The following is a 25263-nucleotide window of genomic DNA, read 5'->3' as shown; positions in this document are numbered from 1 at the left end:
CATCCTGGACTTGTCTCCTCCATACACCACCTTCTGGTATCTCTCTCTGAGCCATTCTCCTATCCATATCACCAGTTTAGTATCAACCCCATCTGCTCCAATTTGTGCAACAGTATTCCATGGGGTATTCTGTCAAAAGCCTTAGCAAAATCCAGAAGTACCACTATGTAGCCATTTCCTTTCCAACTCAGATGTCATTCTATTATAAAAAGCTAATAAATTGCTAAGGCAGGATCGACCTTTAACAAAACCATGTTGGCCCCTATACAGTATCATATCCTGATCCACCCATTCTTGAATTTTGTCTTTAACCAACTTTTCCAATACTTTTACCACCACTCCCGAGATGGTGATTGGTCTGTAATTAACTACCGCAGTTTTAGAGCCACCTTTATGCAAAGGAACTACTTTGCCTTCCTTCCACTCCCTAGGGACCATACCAGAGTTCAAACTTAAGTTAAATAACCAAGTAAGAGGCTAAGAGGCACTGACAATTCCTTTGCACATTCACGCAACTGATATTCCAAGCTGATATTCCATCTAAACCTACAGCAGTGTTTGCATTTAAATTTTGCAATATATTAAATTTGCAAAATTTAGTATATTGCAAATATACTAAATTTATTAATATACCAAATTTAGTATATTTGCTCTGATTTCTTAACTTCAATTCTCACGTTAGTTATTGCTACAGGTACAGAGATATCCTCACTTGGGTGATAGACTTTTGAAAAGTGATCAGTCAGTAATTCTACTATTACATCTGAATTTGTCACCTCAATACCATCAGCACCCACTAAAGTTATCCTTCCGAAGTCATTCTTCCTTTTACTTGCTACATAGTGGAAGAACTCTTTGGGATTACCCTTGATCTCCTTGGCCAAAGTCTTCTTATAATCTGATTTAGCTTTTCTTACTATGCTGGTAATCTTCCTAGCTTGAGCCTTGTACTGCTCATGGGTGTACTGATCGCCTTTCTCCTTGTAAATTCTCCATAACATTTTTTTTTTGCAGATCAAGCTTGATACTACTCATCCATCTAATGCCTACCTTGTTTGTCTTCCTGACCATGGGGACACAATCTGATATTGCCTTCCTCAGATATCTGCTGATTTTATCCCATGCACTGCTAATACCTTTCTCCTGCAATATGTTCTTCCATGGGACAGCTGCAAGCTCACTCTGAAGCTTGTTATAATTGCCTAACCTGTAGTTCCATATATATCCCTTCTTAAGAGAGAAATCCACAAATTTTGCAACCTCCCAAGTCAATACCACATGATCGCTCTCACCAATTGGAGGTAACAAGGACACCTTACTTATACATATATCATCTGAACCAATGACCAGGTCCAACACTCTCACACCACATGTCCCTTCAGTTATGTGCTGTTTCAAGTAGAAGATGTATGAATTCCATTTCCTTTTTGCCGTGTGATATTTCCTCCTTCCAATTATCACCATAATTAAAATCCCCCATAATAATCACTAATTCTGCACTCATTGCACTAATTTACTGATGCATGAATTCAATATCACCCCCTGTACCTCCTGGCCTATAGCAGCAACCAACTGTTCCTCATCAATGCGTTGGTCACTATTTCACACAGCCCACCTCAAATGAACTATCATTCGCATGTCTATCATCTTGATATACTAATTTCTTTGGCTGCAACTCATCAGTTATCATCAACAGTACTCCTCCCCCTGTTCTAGCCTCTCTGTCCTCCCTGAAAATACTGTATCCATCACATTCAATTCCAGTGACCACAACTTCTGCTGACAGCCAAGTTTCACTAATGCCTACAACTTTTGGTGAGATTGCACTGACTAATGCCAAAAATTCTTCCCTCTTATTTCGAATGCTTCTTGCATTAGTATACAAAAATTGCAGATTCCCTTTAGTTCTTGTATCAGCTTTAAAACTGATATACATGTCACTAATTTCAGTAGTCCCATGCCAATTTTTATTCACTCTATTCTGCAATTTATTCCACGAATAAGGATCAACAAATATACAATCACTGCTTAAGTTTCTCCCTCTTACACTCTAGTATGATAGTGTGATGTCTAAGATTTGGTATAGTCACAAGTCAACTGTTGGTATATGTTGATGGATGAAAAAGAGGGCTACTAATTTGGCACTCAAGAGCTGTTGATACCATCAGCCTGTTTTTGGTAATGAGTTTAGTTTTTTCATTAAATACTGTGGTGCAGAACCATAGCAAGATTATAGCAAACAGGGATTTATAGATGATTTATGTTGAAGTTTCTTTGTAAATGTTGTAAGCCTATTGATGGATCTTTGTGTACAGATATGAGTAGCATGGCATCTACATGCTGATAGATGTGACTGTATAGCTATAGGTAGGATAGATCATTCACAAAAATGTTGAAAAGGCATGGTGATAGAATTACTACTTGTGCCATAATTAATCTCAGTTCTATTGCTGTGGGCATGATTTATTTTTGTAATGTTTTTCAGAAAGTCTTCGAATGAGTTGTGGAGTTTCCTCTTATGCCTACCACTCTGAGTTTTTTAAAGAATTATGTGCTCTATGGTGTCAAAAGCTTTAGAGAAGTCAAGAGCAAATGCAAATGCAAAGTGGTTTTTGTCCAGAGATGAGATGATTATGTTATTATTATTAAAAGAATAATAAAACAGTAATTAATTAATAAGTAATTTTTAATTAATCTTAATTAATTTTTAATTAATAATTATTTTTGCCAGCCTGGTTGGCCGAGTGGTTAGCATATCTGCTCTCCAGCCAAAAGGCCGCGGGTTCGAATCCAGCCGTGGGCATGGATGTTTGTGATTGTCTCTGAGTGCACTAGTGGTGGCAGTCGGTGGAAGATGGCATTGATGTTAGATGATGAGTATTGAGACGAGGAGTTGTAGAGTTGATGCCCTCCCTCGATGAGTCTTTGGACTCCCTGGAGGTTGATATAATAAGGTACAGATATTTCATACTAAAAGTACATCTTCAGAATACAAGTAATGAACATTCGGTGGATCACCTATTAAAATACATTTGTTGCTGCGTGCTAGGAAATGATAGAAAATAATAATTAATTAATATTTAAGATAATTGGTTTTTTATTGATTACATAAAATAAAAGTGTCCCAGATCTTCGAGAGAGAGAGAGAGAGAGAGAGAGAATAATTTTGGTTTAAATTTGGTCGGTGTAAAATAGCTTCACAACTTTCTTTAAAAAGGCATTCATATTTGAACCTGCATCTATGGAGGAGAATAGCTTTATCCCACTGGATATTATGAGCAGGCCCAGCTGGTGGCATGTGCGAAGTGTGCAATATACACAGCCGGCGCAGAAGAAAAGCTGCCTAAAAGATGTCAAAAAATATGATATAAGAGTTTAAATGAACAACGAATGGTACAGAACGGTACATATAATTATGAATGTACATCATCTTCCATTCGGGCTCCTTCAGATCTTCCTGGAAACGAACAAATAAATTCTGAAATTGTATCCTGGACCCAATTATATCATAAATTTTTATTAAAATTTACGAAAATATACCTAAAATAGTTCTTCTTTATTTTTTGATGTATCATAAATCAACTTATGATTAATTGTTGAGTTCTGTGTAAGGACTGTATCCTAATTTTAATCGGATCGGATGGATGTGGTCCAGCCCTAAAAGTCGGCTTACTACTGATAACTCATTCTTCTCAACATTCGAGCCTGTTATATTAGCGGGCTGTTAGGGCGGCGTCAGCGACACAAAATAATCGGCGAACTCTTGAGTCCAATGCGAAACATTCTTGTAAAATTCTCTTATCTATTTTCGTTGAATCTTCAAAATTTATTTATTTATTAATGCAAAATTAATGTAAAGAATATTTGAATAAATCTCTTAACTATTTTATATTATTTTGAAAATTTATATAACTTGAAAAAATTTGTATAAGCAGGACTAATCCATAGGTAACATTATACTATAAAGCGGTTTTCATTTGTTTTTCATTTCCTGTTCATTTTATTCACACTTTATTCAAAAAAAACTTTTTTGGAAAAGCGTCGAATATTAATCGCACACACAAGAAAAATACTATGCCCCGTCCTGATTATGAGTAGTGTTAATACTGTGTTGTGCTTGACCAGACTTCTGAGGTTTGTTGTATTCAATATAATATTGATGTTCTTTAATTCTTTTTTCCTTAAATTAACTTAAATATTAATTGATTATTAATCGGCAACAATTGTATTTTAATAGGTGATCCACCGAATGTTCATTACTTGTATTCCATTCCTATAACTATTTGTATGACACTGAAGATATACTATTAGTTTTAGTATGAAATATCTGTACCTTATTAATTAAAAAGTTATTATTTGGTCTTACGTGTTCTTTTAATAATTGTACTATGTTACAGGTACCTCTAAAAATAAAGATTATTATTATTATTATTATTATTAACATTTGACCTCCATGGAGTTGGAGACTCATCGTGGATACACACTATTGCACACAATGCTCATCCAACTGTGCTTTAAACTAATTCAATGTATCTACATTCACAATGCACCCAGGCAATGCATTCCAATCACCAACCACTCTCCATGCAAAGAACCTGTCTCTCACCCCTCTGCTCACACCCTCCTCATACAGTTTCCAGTGATGGCCTTCAATTCTATGAAAAATCTCATCCATGTCAACCAGACAACAACCCCGACTAGCCCATATGTCCCAACCATATCCCCCCCCCTCCTCCCACCCACGAGGCCACACAACCCACACCCCCTTAATCTATCCCCCGCACTCCACATTCCAAAGACCACTGACCACCCTGGCAAATCCCCTCTAGATCCCCCTCCAACACATCTCCATTATCACCATGAAAACCCAGTGACCAAATCTGTGCACCATCCACATGAGGCCTGACCAAGGCCCCACACAATGGCATCACAACTTCTCCATCTGCACATGCAAGGGTCCCCTGCATCACCATCACCATCTAATGTTGAAAGTTTATTTTTCACTTGGTCAGCCTATAATAAATTTAGTTTAATCCTTTATCCAAGTGTGTGCAAACAAAGTTTGCGCCTGAAAGTATCTTCAGGACTGGGGTAAAGTGGTACAACACTGGGCGACTCCTTGCAAAGGTGGAGCAAGCTACCAACACTCCTATGTCAGTATCTCCCATAATGCAAAACACATCTCCTTGTGGATATGTATAATGTTATGCATTAAGGGAAGGGCCACTACCCAGACTAGTTTCGACCTTTATTGAGGTCTCTTCAGTGGGAGCCAGGCCTGAGTGGAGATCCCGGTGTTGTACCACTTTACCCCAGTCCTGAAGATACTTTCAGGTGCAAACAAAGTTTGCGCCTGAAAGTATGTTCAGGACTGTGTAGCTTGCTCCACCTTTGCAAGGAGTCGAAAGTATGTTCAGGAAAGTGTAGCTTGCTCCACCTTTGCAAGGAGTCGCCCGGTGTTGTACCACTTTACCCCAGTCCTGAAGATACTTTCAGGCGCAAACTTTGTTTGCACACACTACACACTTGGATAAAGGATTAAACTAAATTTATTACCATCTAATGTGATGGCTCCACAACCTATGCAATGTGGCCCTCGAACCTCAGGTCTCCGTCCACCATCACTCCCAAATCTTCCATCCCCCCTCCACTTCCCCCAAAGCCTCCATGCATCCCATTGCCATCCACCAAATCTCAAACCCAGACCCAGCAACAATGAACCAACAGTTCCACCCGTCCACCCACCCATGCAATCTATCCAAGTCCTCCAGCAAGAACACAACATCTGCCCAACTCTGCATTGCTCTCCCCAGCCTTGCATCATCTGCAAACAGCTGCACGGGAACCAAACCCATCATAACATCACCAACACACAAACTGAATAACAATGGTCCAAAAATTGACCCCAGTGGCACATCACTAGTGACCTTTCTCTTTCGGGATACTGCACCCCCATATACAACCCTCCAACACCCATCTGACAGCCGGTCACCAATCCAAACCAGGTCTGCCAGCCAATCCCACCATCTCAATCCATTTAAGAGCTTGTCATGTGGCAGTCCATCAAAATCCAAGCAAACCAAGCACTGCACAATGCCCCCCCATCCAAGGCATTTGCAACCCTACTACACCACATAAGAAAGTTAGCAAAACATGATCCCCCTCCAACAAATCCATGCCGACAACCACAGAGAACACTGCTGCCATCACCCCATCCTTGCATCCCACCCTCACCAACCAGATATACAGACTAGCCTACAACCCAAAGCCACAGCTCCCTCACCAGCCCATGTAGTGTAACAATTTTATCACTCCCCCCACTCCCTTGAAACCTGTGCTGCCACAAGACTCCCCCACCAAACAGGCATGCCAATGCCAAAGCCAATCCCCAGAACACTCCCTCAAGATGTGTGGTGATACATCATAAAATCCCATTGCCCCATTGACATCAAGTTCATTTATCTCCACAAATACTTCTGCTCACCCACAACCAAGCCATTCCACACCCAAGCTCCCCATGACTCTATCCCGATCAGGACAAAACACCCTCACAAACTGATCACTGAACACCTCAACAATGCCCCCACTGCAGCAGCCATCACTCCACCCAATCTGCCAATCCCTGCCCACACTCTACTCCCATCCTCCCCACCAACTGAGCCACTCTCCTGGCCTGCTCTCCACACTCCTCATGCAACCAATCACCACCACCACCTTTCATCCCGCATCTCCTCCAAAGCACCCACCCCTTTCAGATCTCATGCCCAAGTCCCACATCCCTCCATCCACTCCCACTCAGCCTCCCCCCCCTTGCCCCAGAACACACCCATACATTGACGCTGCCATGCATCTCCCTGTCAGCACCCATGCAGCATCCACTGCCTGCCCACCCCCACTCCATGCCACAGCTCCAGTCTGTCTCCCAAGCCCGTCACAATCACCAGTCCAACAATTCCACACATATCCCTCTCCCCATAAAAGCCTGCGCACGACTAGCCACAACACAGGCGATCACTCCCCACCAACTAGAGGAAGGCATTAAACCCCTTTTACAACCACATCCTCTGATGAAACGACCGGATCCAGAACTCTCGATCCCCGTGTGCTCTCCCTCATGTGCCACCCGAGATAGCCATCTCTCAAGAACTTGAGAAACTCACCCTCCCTGCTCCCAAATACCACTCACCATTCCAATCCATACCTCCATAATTAAAATCACACATAATAATTACCTTTCCTTTGTTCACCAATCCAAGTTGTCCATACATGTCCACATCCCCAGGCTTACAGCAACATCCAACCAAACATGTCCCCCCCCCCTCAACCTCCAATCCATACTACCTCTCCACCCTCATATGGATGTAATTCCACCGCTATCATCAGCAGCACTCCCTCTCCTCTCTTGCTCTTTCCATCTTCGTGAAAAATACTGCATCCCTCCACCTATATTCTCATTACGATATCATCTTCATTCAACCATGTTTCACTTATTCCAATGAACAAACTCTATCACTGAAACCACCCCATCTCTAATACTTCTGGCACCTACAAACAATCACAGCAGTTCATCCCTAGGTCCACAACCAGTTCTATCTCCAAGCCACGTGCCGACTGCATATTATCCGATAAGATACTGGTTCCTTTATTTTTGTAAAATTCATATTGAGAGTTGGATATTATATCAAATTCTCTAGATATGTAAATATTTTTTCATTAACTATTCTTTCTGTGATTTTTTCTATTACTGATAGCAATGATATAGGTCTGTAATTGCTAATTTTACTTGATTTTCCTTTTTTTATGTAGTGGAGTTATCATTGGTATTTTTAGGTCTGTTTTACATTTCTAAGGTGGTGTTTTACATTTCTGAGAAATTAAGTTCAACCCAGTAGAGTAGTCATTTTGATATCCCTTGGTCACATGTTGTCAAATCTGGGGATGTCTTAAATCTTAAAGTTGATTTTTGAGACAACTTTATCCAAATCTTTTTTTTTTGTGTATGTTATCTGGGGGAAACCGAAGAGTCTTATTAAAATATCGCGTTTGGCTTTCTAAGACTGGGTATAGTTTGCCTTAAGTTCATAATTTGTTCCTAGAAAGTAATATTAAATTTATCCACTTGTTACTTAAACCATGTTTGGCAAAGTTCTGGATAACATTCGTTGAGGCACAAGGAGGTGGTTTTTTATTGAGTGCTTCGTTTATTGTTGTCCATGTTCCTTTAATTTATCCTTAATTTAATTTAATTTAATTTAATCTTATTGGTGTAATAATTACATTTAATTTGGCATGTTTGTGATTGTAGTTTGTTTCTGTATTCTGCATATTCACTCTGATTACATGGGTTTCTTTTGAGATGGTGCTATGAAGTGGCCTTTTTTGTATATTTTAAGTAATATATCATCATTTAACAAGGAGGTAATCTCTACTGGTTCTAATCTTTATTTTCTGAGTAGCTTCCTTGTATATATCACACATCAATTTGATGAAAAAATTATACAATTCTTTCAGATAATAATAATAATAAAATAATCCCATGCCCTTGTCGTGGCGATGGGACTTGTGTGCTTCAGTGGTGTTGAGAGCTATTCTGATGTTAGTATAGCTGCCAGCAGGGCCACCCTTGTCAGACAGGTCTCAACTGAGGAGTCAGACCAACAGTGTTCCATCCCCCATCTTAATGGTGAAAAGTAAGAAGAAATCCATACTGGATCAGTCAATGCCCAGGTCATCAAGGACTGCATCAGATGTTGGGGATCCTGGGCATCAGGTGACAAGTGGGATACAAGACCCAGCTCTCCTTGCTGGGCAATCAGGCAGAGAGCTCAAAAGTGACTGGAAGAAACCAAACATAAAAAATGGACTGTTGAAGAAAACAGAGAAGTTATGAAATGTTTTTACAGATCAACATCAGAAAAACAGGGTTTTAGAAAGCATATGCATTTAATTTGGAAACAAAAATTCCCAGAATCTGCAATAACAGAACAAAGACTTATGGACCAAAAGAATTTTATTTTCCGCAACAAAATATTTACTGAACTTGAGCTGCAAGAGTTACATAATAAACCAACAACTCCAGTAACAGCAAAACATCAGGAGGTACTATATCAAACTTTGGAATTCAACTCAGTAAGCATCAAGCTGATGACATACCTCAGAATGTTTTGACAGAAGTGCAGTGAAAAATGAAGTCAGGGATATTTGAACATATGAACTCCATAAATGACTACATAAGACTACCACCATTAGAAGCTTTACATAAATCTAAGCTAAAACAGCTCCTCTTAGATGCAACTGCTATGATTGAAACCATCACAATCAACAGTATAAAGGAAACAAATCAGCTCTTATACAGCACAGCCTGTATCATTACAGTGAAACTTGGTTGCAAACCGCAAGAGCAAAAGCCAAGGATGAAACAATCTGCACCATGGAAAATCTAGTTGGAATTAAAAGTCAACAAACTTCAAGCTGATCTGAGTAACTTAAAGAGTTTTAAAGAAGGAGGCTGAAAAATAATAACTTCAAAAACAAACTGATTAACACATATAATTTGGCCAACAAAACAATGGCTGAAGTTACCGAAGAGCTAAAACAAAGAATTATAGTTACTGCACAGAAAATTAAAAGATATGAAGCAAGAATAAACCAATATGTACAAAATATGCAATTTCGACAGAACCAACGTAAATGCTTTCAGTCTCTAAAGAGAAATACAAATGCAAACAATCATTCACTAGAAAAAGAAGAAACACTCAAATTTTTGAAGTCAATCTGGGATAATCCTATTTAACATAATAAAGATGCCTCATGGATTAAGGAAATAGAATCAGAAATGAAACAAAAACAAATGCAAAATGTCATTATCACTAAAGAAATGGTCAGTGTACAAACTAGAAAATTAAAAAACTGGAGTGCACCTGGCAAGGACGAACTACATGGATTTTGGTTAAAGCATATAACCAGTTTACATGATCGAATGGCAGAACAATTTAATTATTTGTGCCACTCAGGCTCAGTGGAAGACTGGATGATATCTGGGTGCATGTTTCTCTTCTTGAAAGATAAGGATAAGGGTGCAGACCCAAGTAACTATCATCCAATAACATGCCTACCAACTATGCTTAAGCTGTTCACTGCAATCATAGCAAATTCCATATATCGCTACTTATCAGATAATCAGATTTATCCAATTGAACAAAAAGACAATTTTCAAAAATCTAGAGGAACAAATGACCAAATCCTTATTAATAAAATGATTCTCAGAAGATGAAAAACTAACTTAAACACGACATGGATAGACTATAAGAAAGCATTTGATTCCCTCCCACACTTTTCGATCCTAAAATCACTACAAATATTTGGAATCAGCAAAAAACATATGTTCGTTTCTGGCTGCTGCTATGAAATTATGGAAAAAAACTTTAATAGTCAATAATGAACGATTCAGAGATATTAGCATTAAACGTGGAATTTTCCAAGGTGATTCCTTGTCACCATTGCTCTTCAACATTTCTTTGATACCTTTGTCTATGATTTTAAAGAAAAAAACTTGGATATGAAATTCCTAAATATAATATTAAAATTTCCCATCTGTTGTATATGGATGTCTTGAAGTTATATGGAAAATTGGCCCAGCAAATAAACTCTTTACTGAACACAGTTCGTATTTTCAGTCAGGACATCAAAATGGAATTTGGTTTAGATAAATGTGCAATTTTATCTATTAAACGAGGAAAAATTAGTGACACTAGCAATTTTAATTTTGATCAAGAGAAATATATAAAAGCAATTTCAGCTGACAAACACTATAAATACCTAGGAATATTAGAAGCCAGTGATATTCTCCACTAAAGTTAAACAACAGGCAGCAGCAGAATACACCAAAAGAGTTAGAAATATTTTGAAAACAAAACTAAATGTATTAACCTCCTTACCAGCCAAGGTGGATGAAATAGTGAGACCAAATTGCACTTCTTATCCATGTTATTCAATGAATGTTACAGAATTGTATTCAGATTTAGATGGACGTCTACAGACATCATGGCCGGTTGGGGAGGTTAAATGCAATTAGAGCAATGAATTCTTGGGCTATACCAGTGATCCGATACATAGCTGGCATAACAGATTGGACAAAAGAAGACCTGGACAAACTGGACTGCAAAACTAGAAAATTAATGACTATGCATCATGCATTGCATCCACAAAGTGATGTTGACCAGTTGTACCTACCAAGGAGAATAGGTGGAGGGGGTCTGCTGCAAGTGAGACAGACTGTGGAAGAAGAAGAAGAAGAAATTACCATAGTTAAAAAATGTTGAAAGTTTATTTTTCACTTGGTTAGAGTATAATAAGTTTAGTTTAATCCTTTATCCAAGTGTGAGCAAACAAAGTTTGCGCCTGAAAGTATCTTCAGGACTGGGGTAAGGTGGTACAACACCAGGGCAACTCGTTGCAAAGGTGGAGCAAGCTACCAACACTCCTGTCTCAGTACCTCCTATAATGCAAAACATCTCCTTGCAGATATGTCTAATGTTATGCATTAAGGGAAAGGCCATTACCCAGACTAGTTTCGACCTTTATTGAGGTCTCTTCAGTGGGAGCCAGGCTCAAGCTGAGATACCAGGCAGAAGCATTCGCAGGTCATCTCTACCTATAGGAGTTGCCAAATGGTGTGCCACCCTTTTTTAATAAATTACTCTGGATTTAGAGAAAGATGTTGAAAGTTTATTTTTCACTTAGTTAGAGTATAATAAGTTTAGTTTAATCCTTTATCCAAGTGTGAGCAAACAAAGTTTGCGCCTGAAAGTATCTTCAGGACTGGGGTAAGGTGGTACAACACCAGGGCAACTCGTTGCAAAGGTGGAGCAAGCTACCAACACTCCTGTCTCAGTACCTCCTATAATGCAAAACACATCTCCTTGCAGATATGTCTAATGTTATGCATTAAGGGAAGGGCCACTACCCAGACTAGTTTCGATCTTTATTGAGGTCTCTTCAGTGGGAGCCAGGCCCAAGTGGAGATACCAGGCTCCCACTGAAGAGACCTCAATAAAGGTCGAAACTAGTCTGGGTAGTGGCCCTTCCCTTAATGCATAACATTATACATATCCACAAGGAGATGTGTTTTGCATTATGGGAGATACTGACATAGGATTGTTGGTAGCTTGCTCCACCTTTGCAACGAGTTGCCTGGTGTTGTACCACCTTACCCCAGTCCTGAAGATACTTTCAGGTGCAAACTTTGTTTGCTCACACTTGGATAAAGGATTAAACTAAACTTATTATACGTAGTTAAAAAAGTTAAATGCTTTAAGCAATTACATAAGAGGGCCTTCTAAAAGCAACAGGAAACAAATCTGATTACAAAAAGGAACAGCAAAATAACCAATATGTGCGCTGGAAAAATAAACCTTTGCATGGCCAATTTCTTAGAGATACTGAGGACAAAATTGACGTGAACAAGACATGGCAATGGCTACAATATGAATTAACCTCCTTACCGAAGGATTATATCTGAAGGATTTATTCTAGCAGCTCAAGAACAGCCATTACAAACTAATGAAATGAAAGCAAAAATTTTGAACATCAATAATAACAGCAAATGCAGATTATGCGATCAGAAAGATGAGACTGTAGAACATCTAATCAGTGCCTGCAGCAAGATAGCTCAAACTGACTATAAATACCACCATGATCAAGTGGCCAAAATAATTCATTGGCATGTGTGCAAAAAATATGGCTTTCCTACTTCTGATAACTGGTGGCAGCATAAAATAGAGACAGTACTGTAAAATGATACAGCAAAAATTCTCTAGGACTTTAAAATACAAACTGATTGGAAAATTTGGAACACAATAGACCTGGCATCACAATTATTGAACATCGACAGGTTTGGATTATTGATATCACAGTACCCAGTGATAACAACATTAACAAAGAACTGGAAAAAATGACTAAATATTGGGATCTGGCAATTGAGACTTCAAGACCAACTTCAAGAGTATCTTGAAGTTGGTCTTGAAGTCTCAGTTTAAAGTTTAAACCACAGTTGGCCAACTGTGGTTTAAACACACTAAAGTTATCCCAATAGTTATCAGTGCACTTGGTGCAATTTCAAAGAAGCTAACCAACTATTTACAGCAATTAAACATCAACAAAGTGACTCCATATGATCTGCCAAAAACAGCATTACTTGGAACAGTCCATATTTTACGATGCTACCTGACAGACTATTCTTAGATTCTTGGGTAGAATCTGGATTGCTCTGTATCACCAGTCAAATTGTTGTTTAAATAATAATAATAATCCTAGATCTACAGTAAAACTCCACTGCCTTTCTTTCCTATCCAAGTTATTGTCATCATTTTTTATTTGCTTCTCCATTTCTTCACTCAAAATGAGAAAAAAAAAAAAAAAAAAAATATATATATATATATATATATATATATCTTCTTCAATTATCAACAGCACTTTTCTCCTCTTTTACTCTCAGAAAATGCAATATCAATTCTTGTATTCTTCATATGGTTTTCTTGTTAGTATGACATCCTCACTAGACCATACTTCACCTTTCACTAATTTAACAATCTCTGAATAAATTAATTTAATCAAAACAAAGCCACAAATTGTTTAGTCTCTCTCTTTCTTTCTCTCCCACCTTATCCCTAACACTGGTGAAATTCATACATAGGCAGATGGATGGTCATCAGCACACGACAGATATATGAAACTTAACTACCCTTGCAGAGGTTCCCAACTTTATCTCTCCTTCCATCAACATTCTTCAAGATGGATGTGATTCTTCTAAGGCCTCCAGCCTAATTCAAAATTATCCAATGATATCCTTGAATGGCATCTCTGAGACACTAATATTTGTCCATATCAATACTAGTTGTACTGTTTCCTAAGATGCCAATATGAGCTTGGTGAAATACCATAAATGATAATTAAAATTGTTAAATATTTTATACAAAATATCATCATTATGCTCCATTAACAGAAACTAACAGGATGAATGAAAACTAATGTATAAGTCTTAACATAAGGTTAATGACCAATAATTACACTTTACTAAATTTAAAGCAAAATTATTGGTCATTAACTGTGTGTTAAGACATACATTTGTTTTTATTGATTTCGTTAGTTTCTGTCAAGAGCGAGACTTTACTAACGTCTCGCTTTTAGACCAAAAAGAACTTGGTTACAGTCTTTGAAGGAAAGGTCACAATTATCAAGCTTAAGAGAGGTGACAGAAATGGCCAGAGATACAATCAAATGGCAAAGATTTGCACATAGGGGGACTGAACCTGTCATCTCATGGATGAGAAAGAAAAAGTATGAGACCACTGATACTTATTGGAGATTTTCTATTTTAATTTTTTCTAACTTTGCACTGAAAACATAACTACATACTATGGTCCTACATTAAAGACCAGAAGAGGCCTAGAGTCCCAACAATATCCTGTACTATCCAACTTTAGACCTGGTGATTCAAGAAGTCTCTAGTAAGTCCCCATTCATGTTATCAGTGTGCACTGCAGGGCATGCAAAGGAAGAGTATCTTGAAATCAGTCCGAAAGAGTCCAAAGCTTAACAAGTCCATAGAACTTTGTTGATACCATACATCCTTAAAGGATACAGTTGCAGAGGTAAATTCTGGTATGATGTGGCATTCTTCCTGAAGTAGCTGCACCGAGTCTTGGTTTTCAGTATAGTAGGCAGTTCTCTCATGGAGAGTAGTGAGGTCACCCAACACTCACAACTTCATTGATAATGACTAATTTATCTCTTCGCTTTACTACAAAACCAGGCTTCCTCAATCCAATGTTAGTCCTATAGTGGGATTCTACCGCTGTTATCCAATCTTCATTTTTCAATCTATTCTCTATAACCCTCACTACTATACTGTACCTTCTGACACAGTACAGTAGTGAGAACATGACAGTAGTCAGAAGTATGTGTCTTCTGGCTCATGTCTTCTGATACAATGTTGTTACACTCCACATGTATGATAACAACACTGAGCAACACAAGCCAAAGTTTCTATAAACTCTGATAGTCTGCTCTGAGTTCTTATCATTGCTTCTTCCTTGAGTTATGTGAGCTCAAATTGACAGAGCATTGATTCTTGTCTCCTAATTAAATCTATATATTCACATCCAGACAGGAAGTAAGTCCCATCCTTGGTCCATTGATGTTGAGAAGGAACATGCTTGATTCTTCTAATGCAGCTCTGTTGACTGAATGGTGCAACATTAAAGCCCATCTCCTTTATTCAACTGAGGAAGTCGTAACTGGTGTCCTTCCATCAAACATCCATCCAGAGATACATTGATAATTATCCTTAATACCTAAAGTCCTAGAGGCAGTAAGATATAATTCTGAAGTGGAGAGAGAAAATTTCTGTAATCTAGATAGACATAATCTAGGCACTAAGCATCACGACGAGGGAATCTCAAAACCTCCATGGTGTTATATGAGCTCAAGTCATTTACAGTGGCTTGAAAAAATGGAGGTTCGCTCTTGGTTATGTCTTCTTTGGAGGAAGACATAACCAAGAATGGACCACTGAGAACAGCTACATCCATCCAGGACAGTATTGAGTGAGAGAGAGAGAGACTTTACCTAGAATTAATCTATGGCAGAGTGTTGGAAGAAGGAAGTAATTCAGAACAAAGAGCCTTTGTTGAGGTTTAAGTAGAGATTTTCAGAAAGAAGGGAGAAAAGACCCAAGAGTGGATTACAAAAGAGGACGCCAAGGTATATCCACACTCCTCCAGAACCAAAGATAGAATACAAGGACATGCTATGCAGGGAAAGCTCAATGTTCTCAACCTTCAATTTCTTGTCTCTACCTGAGGAGAGAAGTGAGAGAGAGCATACTAAACTTTGTCACACTGATGTTTGGGCTTTGAATTTGAAGGAAGATGACTGCTTCATTGGGGAGTTCCTGCAAGCCTTCTCTAGTAGAGGCTATTAGTATAAGATCATTAGTGAATGACATAGCATTAACAGTGGTTGTGTCAAGAGAGTAGACAATGAAGTGACTTGGAAAAAGTTCCATATTTGTTCTCTAGAGCAGGGTTTCCAGATTATGTAAAAATCAATAAATAAAAATATACAAAATTAAATAATAAAAATAGAAAAAAAAATCCTTAGCCCAGTGACAATACTAAAGTACTGTAGGTTTACAACTTTTAGTGAGTGGGAGTCACATAAAATCTAAATATACCAATGGATATACATTTATCTTGTTCAATGCAGTGCTACCTTATTGTAATTTGTAAGTAGACTGCTAAAACATAATCCTTGTTTAACAAGTTCATGCTAACCATCCCAGAAAATGTTGCTGTTATAACTTCATTCTGGATCCTAGCCCTCAGTAAATTCAACACCTTAACCACAACTCCAGATATATAGATTGGCCTAATTCAAGCCCCAGTTTTATCACCCCTGCTCTTTGTAAAGAGGAATAATTTTACTCATCTTTCTGCTCCTTTGGAACTTATCATGTTGCTAGATGCTTGTTAAACAAGTATGCCAAAACTGTTTAACTCACTTCAAAATATCACGCATGCATTTTTATACTAAATTTTTCCATAATGTAGACTACAAACATGAACTCCAATAATGCACCATGCTTACCAAATAAAGAGATTAATTTCTTCTAATGAGTGGAAATTTTCAGAAATCTAATTTGATTAATGGCAAAGCAAAGTGATTCTTTTATAAATATATTACATCTACAAAAAAATTAGAGACCAGAGCCATTCTACTAAGAATTAAGACAGCTCTGTTATCTCTAAATTTTTTGTGAGTGGTTGGTATAATGTATCTAAATTGTATATCTCTCATTTTCTTAATCATTTTCAGTGAAAGGAAATGGCATGCTAAGAAAGAAATGTTAAATTTATTAGAGTATTTATCTTAACTTTTTACTCACCAAAGGTACATCTTCCTGATCCTCGTCATACAAATTAGGCAAGAGAAGGAGTTCTCCATCAGAACAACACACTCCATTGGTACCAGGTGTGAAGCGAAACCCTAAGAAGTTACATTTCTCATCATCACTAAAGGTAGAAGGTTCTCCCTCCCACACATCTTCAACAATATACTTGGGCAAGAAGCAAGGGGTAGGTGGGAAAAGGTTCGTGGAAGGTAGAGGGTTTGGCAGAGCATCTGCAAAACACATAATTATGCAACAAAAAATATGGCCATGCCTCTCCAATCTAAAAGCAGCTGTTATGAATTAACTCACTACATGCAGTGTTATATTTCTAACAAATTGTTATTACTAGCTGCAGCAATGGAAAAGCATAAACATTAATTTAATAGCATGCATTTAAACCAAAAATATTTCTTCTGCTCATGCATAACATTAGCATAATTAAGAAAATTAACTACGTAAAAGATTTTAACAATCTTTCATGGTTTTGACACCAGCAACCCATAATAGAATAACAAATCAAAAACTACCAGCATGCACAGTACCACTACCAAGACTAGTTTATTTTAAAATGTGAAGATACAGTATATGTGGTTTTTATCAAACAATTACTATGTTTATCTGTACCATTTAACATGTTTTCTTTGACAAATATAATTTTAAAAATATACAAATAAGCCCTTATTGTAACATATATTTTAAAACTGAATTCGTCATAAGAATACTATTTAATTGACCCTGTTGACCCCTGAAGGTTAGCAAAATAATAATAATTTTTTTAGGAGATGTGCAAAAGAGTTAGTTGCACTTGACCTACTGTTAAAAGAGTTTTGCATGGGAAGGGTTCCTAGGGAATGGAAAGAATTCAAAATAGTGCACAAAGGGTGCTAGGACAAAAGATTCCAATTAGAGACCTGTATATATGCAGCCAAAACTTACATATTTCAGAGAGTGTTTAGGAAAAGAATACAAGATTGGATCAATTGACACGAAGATTCTACATGATAGCTTGGTCGCGTGAAGCCTACATCGACTTGCATTTTATGATAAGTAATGAATGTGAATAAGAGTCTAAGAATATCACATAGAGTGATATTCTTGGACTTTGCAATGGTATCTGATAGATTTACATGTTAAGTACAAATTGGAGAAGATGGGAATAGATGGGAGTAGTATTATATATGGGAGAAATGAATCTAGGAGAGGGTGGGTGACTAGTAGTCTATCATAGAGCTCAGTACTTGGTCTACTGCTATTTAATTTCAACATCAATGGGAATAAGTTTTCAAATGAAAAAAAAAAAAAAGATTACAAAATTTGGTGTAAAATGGATGAGTAATTGAAATCAAACAGGAAATTCAGGTGAAAAAGAGGTTATGGAAAAAATAAAAGAGAGGTAAAGAGCAGTTTCATGAGCCAGGCCCTCCCCTAACATCTGTGATGTTCGGGGCAGTAGTACAAATGGAAGCCCACATACCATATGTCTAAATATTTAAAAGTTATAAAAGCAAGCTAACAAACTTTCTTTTAGAGAAACTTGTGCCATAATTATATGAATTATTTACATGAAAACACAAGACAAAGGTAATATTTATTTGATTAGAAGGCCATATATTTCGGTCTGAAATGCACAGACCATCTTTGGTGACAATGACAGTTGATTATAAGGTAGAATGCAAGCAATGTATTTATTTGAAACAGAATGAGCCATGTGATGTTATATTTCCAGCAACATTATGTTATAACTGAGGTAAAGGTTAATCATAACTATAAAAAAATTAAAAAATTAAATTAAATTAAATAATAATTTATAGTGTCATACTCTACAGACCATCCAATAGATACAGCATCTTGTTAGTTTCTTGAGACCTTATGACTTCATAAAGTATCATCCATGGTTTTAATAGCAAGTTTAAAAAAAATTATGCGTTATTCTAATCAGACTTTCCCATATTTATTATTATTATTATTATTATTATTACTATTATTATTATTCAGGCCTCCATGGAGACAAAAGACTCATCGTGAGAGGTCCTTCTTAGGAAACACAAAGTCTATCATACCACTCCTTAAGCTCATTGACTCATTGACCGTTCTTGCTCTAACCAGTCTCTCAGGCAATGCATTCCATGGTTCGATCACCCTCCACACAAAGAAACCACTCCTCACCCTCTTGCTCACAGCTTCCTTTCATAACTTCCAAGGATGGCCCCCTTGTTATCGCTCCTTCCCGCTGTTCCACCAAGTGAAAAAACTCCCCAGTATTAACCCTGTAACTGCCTCTCAACAGTTTAAAAGTCTCAATCATATCACCTCTCCTTCTTCTATTCACCAAACTCTGCAGTCCACATTCCCTCAGCCGATCCTCATAATTAATATCGTACAGTCCTGAAACCATCTTTGTTATTTGCCTCTGTACCCTTTCCACAGTTAATATATCCCTTTCAAATCCTGGGGACCATATTTGAGAACAATAGTCTAAGTGTGGTTTGATCAGGGTCTTATACAACGGAATGATAACTCTTTTATCTCTGCAGGGCAGCGTCCTTCTCAGTACTGCAGCAAACCTCTGGGTTACCTTCACCATCTTTGCAATATGCTCCCTGAATTTCAGTTTTATATTAATCATCACCCAGATCTCTTGTCTCCCCTACTTCCTCCAGTATAGCTCCTCCAATTGAGTATGCAGTATCCCATCAATGTATCCCAAACTGCAAGACTTTACATTTTGCTGCATTAAACTGACACAACCCCTATTCATTTTCCCATCTGTCCAGTTCAGGGGTTCCCAACCATATGCCCGTGAGCACCATGGCGCCCGTCAACCAATTTGTGTGTGCTCGCCGCTGTTCAACCGTATGCCGTATAGTTTGAAATAATCACGCAACAATTCATGGCATGCTATATGACACATGCATTAATGACACATGACAAGTATTAAACGCATACAATGTAAAGTAGACGCGCATTCGAAGTTGTTCATTCCAGTTTAAGAACTGGAATATCATCATATTCTCCTAATTATGAATCACTGGCCAATGAAATGGAATGCCAAAGATCACACTAATTTACATATATATATTTAAATTTTTATATAATGTAAACTTTTAAGTAATAAAACATTTGATTATAATGCAAACTTTGTACATATTCATTTAACAAACAAATTCAAAAAATTTGCTTGAAAAAATAGACGGTGCCCGTCGACCTACCGGTATTTTAGAATGTGCTCTAGGAAACAAAAAGGTTGGGAACCCTTGGTCCAGTTTATTCAAATCCTCTTGAAGGGCTGCCACATCTACACTATTACTAAAAACCCTGCTCAGCTTCACATCATCTGCAAACAACTGAATATCCCCTTGCAATCCATTGACAATGTCATTGATATAAAGGTTAAACAATACAGGTTCCAGTACTGAGCCCTGTGGAACCCCACTTGTAACCTTCTGCCTCCTTGATATTGCTACACCATACACAACACTCTGATACCTATCAGACAGCCAATCCTGAATCCAGTTGATTAACCTGGCATCTAAAGCCATGTGCTGCAACTTACGTATCAGCTTATCATGTGGTACCCTATCAAATGCCTTTGCAAAATCCAAAAAAAATGGCAGTATATATACCTTTCCCCTCATCAACTGCTCTTGTCACTTTATTACAAAAGGCAATCATATTACTAAAGTAAGAGTGCCCCTTAACAAATCCATGTTGATTTTCATAGATAACATTACCCTAATCTGCCCAATGTGGTATATGATCCCTCACTAATTTCTCCAAGACCTTAACAACTACTGATGACACACAAACTGGCCTATAATTAGACACTTCCAGTCTGCTACCACCCTTATGCAATGGCACTATCTTACCTTTCCCGTAGTCAGACTTTCATTGAAAAGCCAAGTCAACTAAGCTGTCAATTCTTTAGCACATCTCTCAAAACCCGTGGTGAAATACCCTCCAGTTCCCAGCTTTACTGACATCCAGAGTACTCAGTATTTGGAACACACTCTCCTCTTGCAGCTCTAAACCTCGAACCTGTCCTATTAAAACCTATTTCTACAGGTTGAAATACTCCAATAAAGTGCTGCTTGAACAGCTCCACTCCTCTGCATCAGTCACTCTATTCCCATTTTTATCCCACATGTCATTCTTCCACAATCATTTCTCCTCTTATTGGCCACATAGCTAAAATATTCCCTAGGATTTTCTTTGGATCTTAATGCCAATCTCTCTCGTACTCCAGTTTTGCCTTCCTCACCATACTAGTCACTCCCCTGGCATGAGTCTTATATTCCTCATGCATCTGCTCTCCATCCCTCTCCTTATATCTCTTCCATAATCTCTTTTTCACCTGCAGTTCCTGTTTGATATTGTTTGTCATCAATTTTACACCAAATTGTGTTCTCTTCTTCTTCACTCGTGGAATACAGCTTACTATTGCTGCTAACAAATATTCCTTCACAATTTCCCAAGCACTAATGATATCTCGCCTTTCCAATTCCTCCCTCCATGGAACTGTCCCAAGTTGATATATAAGACTATTATAATCACCCGCCTTATAATTCCATATACATTCCTTTTTCTTTGATACGCCGGCATGTCTATTCTTCCAAGTCAAAACCACATGGTCACTCTCTCCAACTGGGGGGAGAGATGTCATCTCAGTTATTATCAGCTCTTCTGAAGCTATGACCAAATCCAAAATGCTTGAACCTCTTGTTCCCTCTATTACGTCTTGCCTAAGACATTTGTCCCTCAAGAATTCTAGAAATTCCATTCCCTTATTATTACATGCATTTTCCTCTTCCCAGCTTATACTGCTGTAGTTAAACTCTCCCATAAAAATCATTCTTCTTGCACTTGCCAAGCTCAACTGCCTAAACATCTCCTGCTCCCCACCCTCTGTGCTCCTTAGCCTGTAGCAACACCTCACCAAATATCCTGTCTTGCCCACCTGTACCTCACACCATATGCTTTCAAAACCATTAGTGTCACTGCCTTCCAAAGCCTCTACTCTTACAGGATGTAACTCATCACTTATCATATGCAGTACTCCACCACACAAAATTTTGGCCTAAACCCATTTTATAATAATAATATTATTATTACAGTGGAATGGAATGGTCCAACAAGTTATGGTAACCTAACTCGGCCAGCCCAGTCTGGCTGGCCGATTGGTTAGTGTGTCCGCTCTCCAGTCAAGAGGCTGCGGGTTCGAATTCTGCCGTGGGCATGAATGTTTGTGATTGTCTGTGGAAATACTAGTAGTGGCGGTCGGTGGTAGATGGTGTTGGTGTAGTTGCGGTTAATCGGTGGATTGTGAGTGGTGGAAGCAGAGCTGTAGAGTAGATGCCCTCTCTCGATGAGTCTTTAGACTCCCTGGAGGTGACTAATAATAATAAAAAAAAAAAACCTCAATATTTAAGAAGAGCTTGAAATAGAACAAGTCCAAAAAAAAAAAAAAAGTAAAAAAGAAAGTAAAATAGTTTCATTTCAGAAGGAAGTGATAAGCCTGAGGCCTCAAATTATGTGCCAGTCTGTGTATCTCGAGTTGTAGTTAATATGCTGCAGAGGCTATTGATGTACTTTGATCCAACTGACAGTAGCAGTATTCTTAAATACTGTTGGGGGAGGGGTTGTGTTTCATCAATCTGCTTACTTATTACAACAAGGTGGTAATGCATTGGACAAAGGAGGTGCATATACTAGTTGGTATTTTGAAACTAAACTGTAAAGACAATACGAAACAGAAGCTACAATAATGAGATTTACTTGTAGATTTATTATAAGAATAACTAAATTTCTACATGTGTTGTCTACTAACTGACAGCATCATCAGTTATTAATAGACAGATAAGAAGATAAACATACTATAGAATGGTTTTCTTAAACTGTGTTCTGTAGAACCCTAGGGTTCCACGAAAACTAGTAGGGGTTCTCAACAGTATGCAGACAGTTATAACTTGTATTAGATGTAGTTACCGAATAAATCTTCAGTGAACAGTATCTGAAAACTGTGGTAGGGGGGATAGTTTCTATTGTTGCTAGAGGATGTAACTTAGCATTTATTATATAGCACAATAAATGCATTAATATTATTATGATTATTTGTTAAATTTATTTATCAGTATGAGAAGATAGCACAGGTTTGATTCTTTTTTAAAATGAGAGCAGTTAGTGGAACTACTACTGACATTTTTGAAGAGCATATACCACCAACAAGTGATCTAAGTATGAATATAAGAACTGCAGCTGCAAGCATGAAGGAATGTGTACAACCTAAGACTGGACTTAAATTTAAAAGTTTCCACATCTCAAATGAGGTATTAATATTATATCTTCTCCAGAAACAAAAAGAAAGAAATACAAATACAATCCTTCCTACATAGAACTTGGATTCACAAATAAGATGTATGGAATAAATATGATGGGTACAATCAGTTGTAAATACTTGATGGACTGCATTTGAATGGTCTTGGAGTTAGATGTTTGGAGAGAGTGTTGTTCAGTGAGAGAGAGTGAAAGTGCAAAATCAGAAAAACTAGAAGTACTAGTTTTTTCTGATGAAGGGAATGCAGTCAAATGTGGGTTCAGCCACCCCTGGGATGCACATGCATGTGTGCGGGCACGCAGAAATGATTATGCAATGTTGCATACAGTTTCACAGGATACAAATCTGAATGGGTTGGTAATGATATTACACAAGGATAACTGTGGGTCCAAAGGGATGTTGAAATGCATGCACATAAACAACAGAAGTATCAGAAATAAAAGAGTGAAGTTTTTAGCATTGATCAGCTCAACTTGACCAAAAATTATCAATATCAGTGAGACCTGTTTGGCAATGCTCACTCTGTGCATGTATATACTTGCACATTAGTCAAAAAGGAAGCACATGTGCCTAGTAACTGTGCATACAAAATGTTTGCTTTTAGAATAATTTTCAAACATATTATAAAAACGAATGATATGATAAATCATACTGGTCACTTTTTTTATTTAATAATTTCTCCAATGTCTTCACTCCAATATTACTCTAACCCATTTTAAACTTAATAAATTCTAATTAGCTACTTTTAGCTTTGTTGGGGAGGGGAGGTCCCTTCCAGGACATCCCTCTGTGTAGTGGATGGAGAGAACTCCTGACATGGAACTTATTTCATGTTGAGGCTGCAATGAATATACTGATATTAAGAAAGGAGCCATGGACCATGTAGACTCAGTGACCAGGCCCACCCTATTTCTTGGGAATTTAAATACAGAAATCTGGTCCTCCAAGTCGGGGGTTGGGAAATGGGCTGACAATCCATTCCTAGAAAATTACTACTACTTGTTAAGGAACCTGAAAAAAAAAAGCCTCAAACAGGGCATGGAATACAAAAGCATTATATAAGACAGGAACATTTAAAGCAGTCATATCAGAAAACCATCAGCACAAATTAAAATTAGTGGAAGTAAAAGAAATAAAGATGGATCAGAAAAGAAGTCCAAAATTTTGGAAAATTTTGGAAGTTTTTTCTAGTGAGAAAGAAAGGGAAACATGAATTTGTGAACAGAATTGTGAATGAAAGATTATATCCAATAAGAATCAGATTTAAAAATTTTAATTAAAAATTTTTTTTAACATTTTTTTATAATTTATGCATTATAAATGCTCATGCACCAACAAAAGAAAAGGAAGATATGGAAAAACAGGATTTCTTCTGCAAAATGGAGAGGTTTATGATTTACCACACATCTAATAACATCATCGTATGTGTTATGCTTTCGTGCAGGCCTACACATTTTACTGTGTAAGCTTCCATAACTAATAATCCCGCGGAATAGGTTGGTTGCTCCTTATTCCTAGTAGTATCCCATGTCTGTCAAAGCATATGTTCACGGAGCCAGTTTGTCTGCTTTGCAAGAGGAAAAAACCCCAGGATAAACTGGAGGAAAAAAAAAAAAAACCTGCTGTCCATGCCCAAGACCCGCTAACTTGGCTATGTCTGAGGAAGATCCTTAAGCTCCTCATGTCACCAACGGGAATCAAACCTAGGACACTCTTCCTCAGGCATATGGTTGCAAAGCACGTAACCACTAGGCTAACCATGAAGACCTCTAATAACATAAAACTTATTATTGGGGATTTCAATGCCAAGGTTGGACCGGAAGATATTTATAAAGGAACAATTGGAAAACACAGTCTACATACATGCTCTAATGATAACAAGAGAAACTCATAGATTTTTCTATAATGACAACTATGGTTATATCCACTACATGCTTTCCTCATTAAGACACTCATAAAAGGACATGGATATCTCCAGATG

General features: G+C 37.6%; 1 protein-coding gene across 5 annotated transcripts in view; it reads right to left on the bottom strand.

Moving 5' to 3' along the window:
• LOC150100806 (DNA (cytosine-5)-methyltransferase 3A-like) overlaps nucleotides 1-25263 on the bottom strand; it is a 745691-nt gene that overhangs the window by 473396 nt on the left and 247032 nt on the right. For all 5 annotated transcript variants that reach the window (XM_090401182.1, XM_090401184.1, XM_090401186.1 and 2 more), the window contains exon 4: nucleotides 16946-17046. In XM_090401182.1, coding sequence (XP_090257308.1) covers nucleotides 16946-17046 — 101 coding nt within the window. The remainder of the gene's footprint in view (nucleotides 1-16945; nucleotides 17047-25263) is intronic.

Source organism: Typopeltis vanoorti, chromosome 12 (genome assembly GCF_054136105.1).
Source record: "Typopeltis vanoorti isolate ZY-2024b chromosome 12, IOZ_Tvanoo_1.0, whole genome shotgun sequence".
NCBI lineage: Eukaryota > Metazoa > Arthropoda > Arachnida > Uropygi > Thelyphonidae > Typopeltis > Typopeltis vanoorti.
Note: the sequence above shows the minus strand (reverse complement) of the source record. Positions and strands in the feature narration are given on the sequence as shown.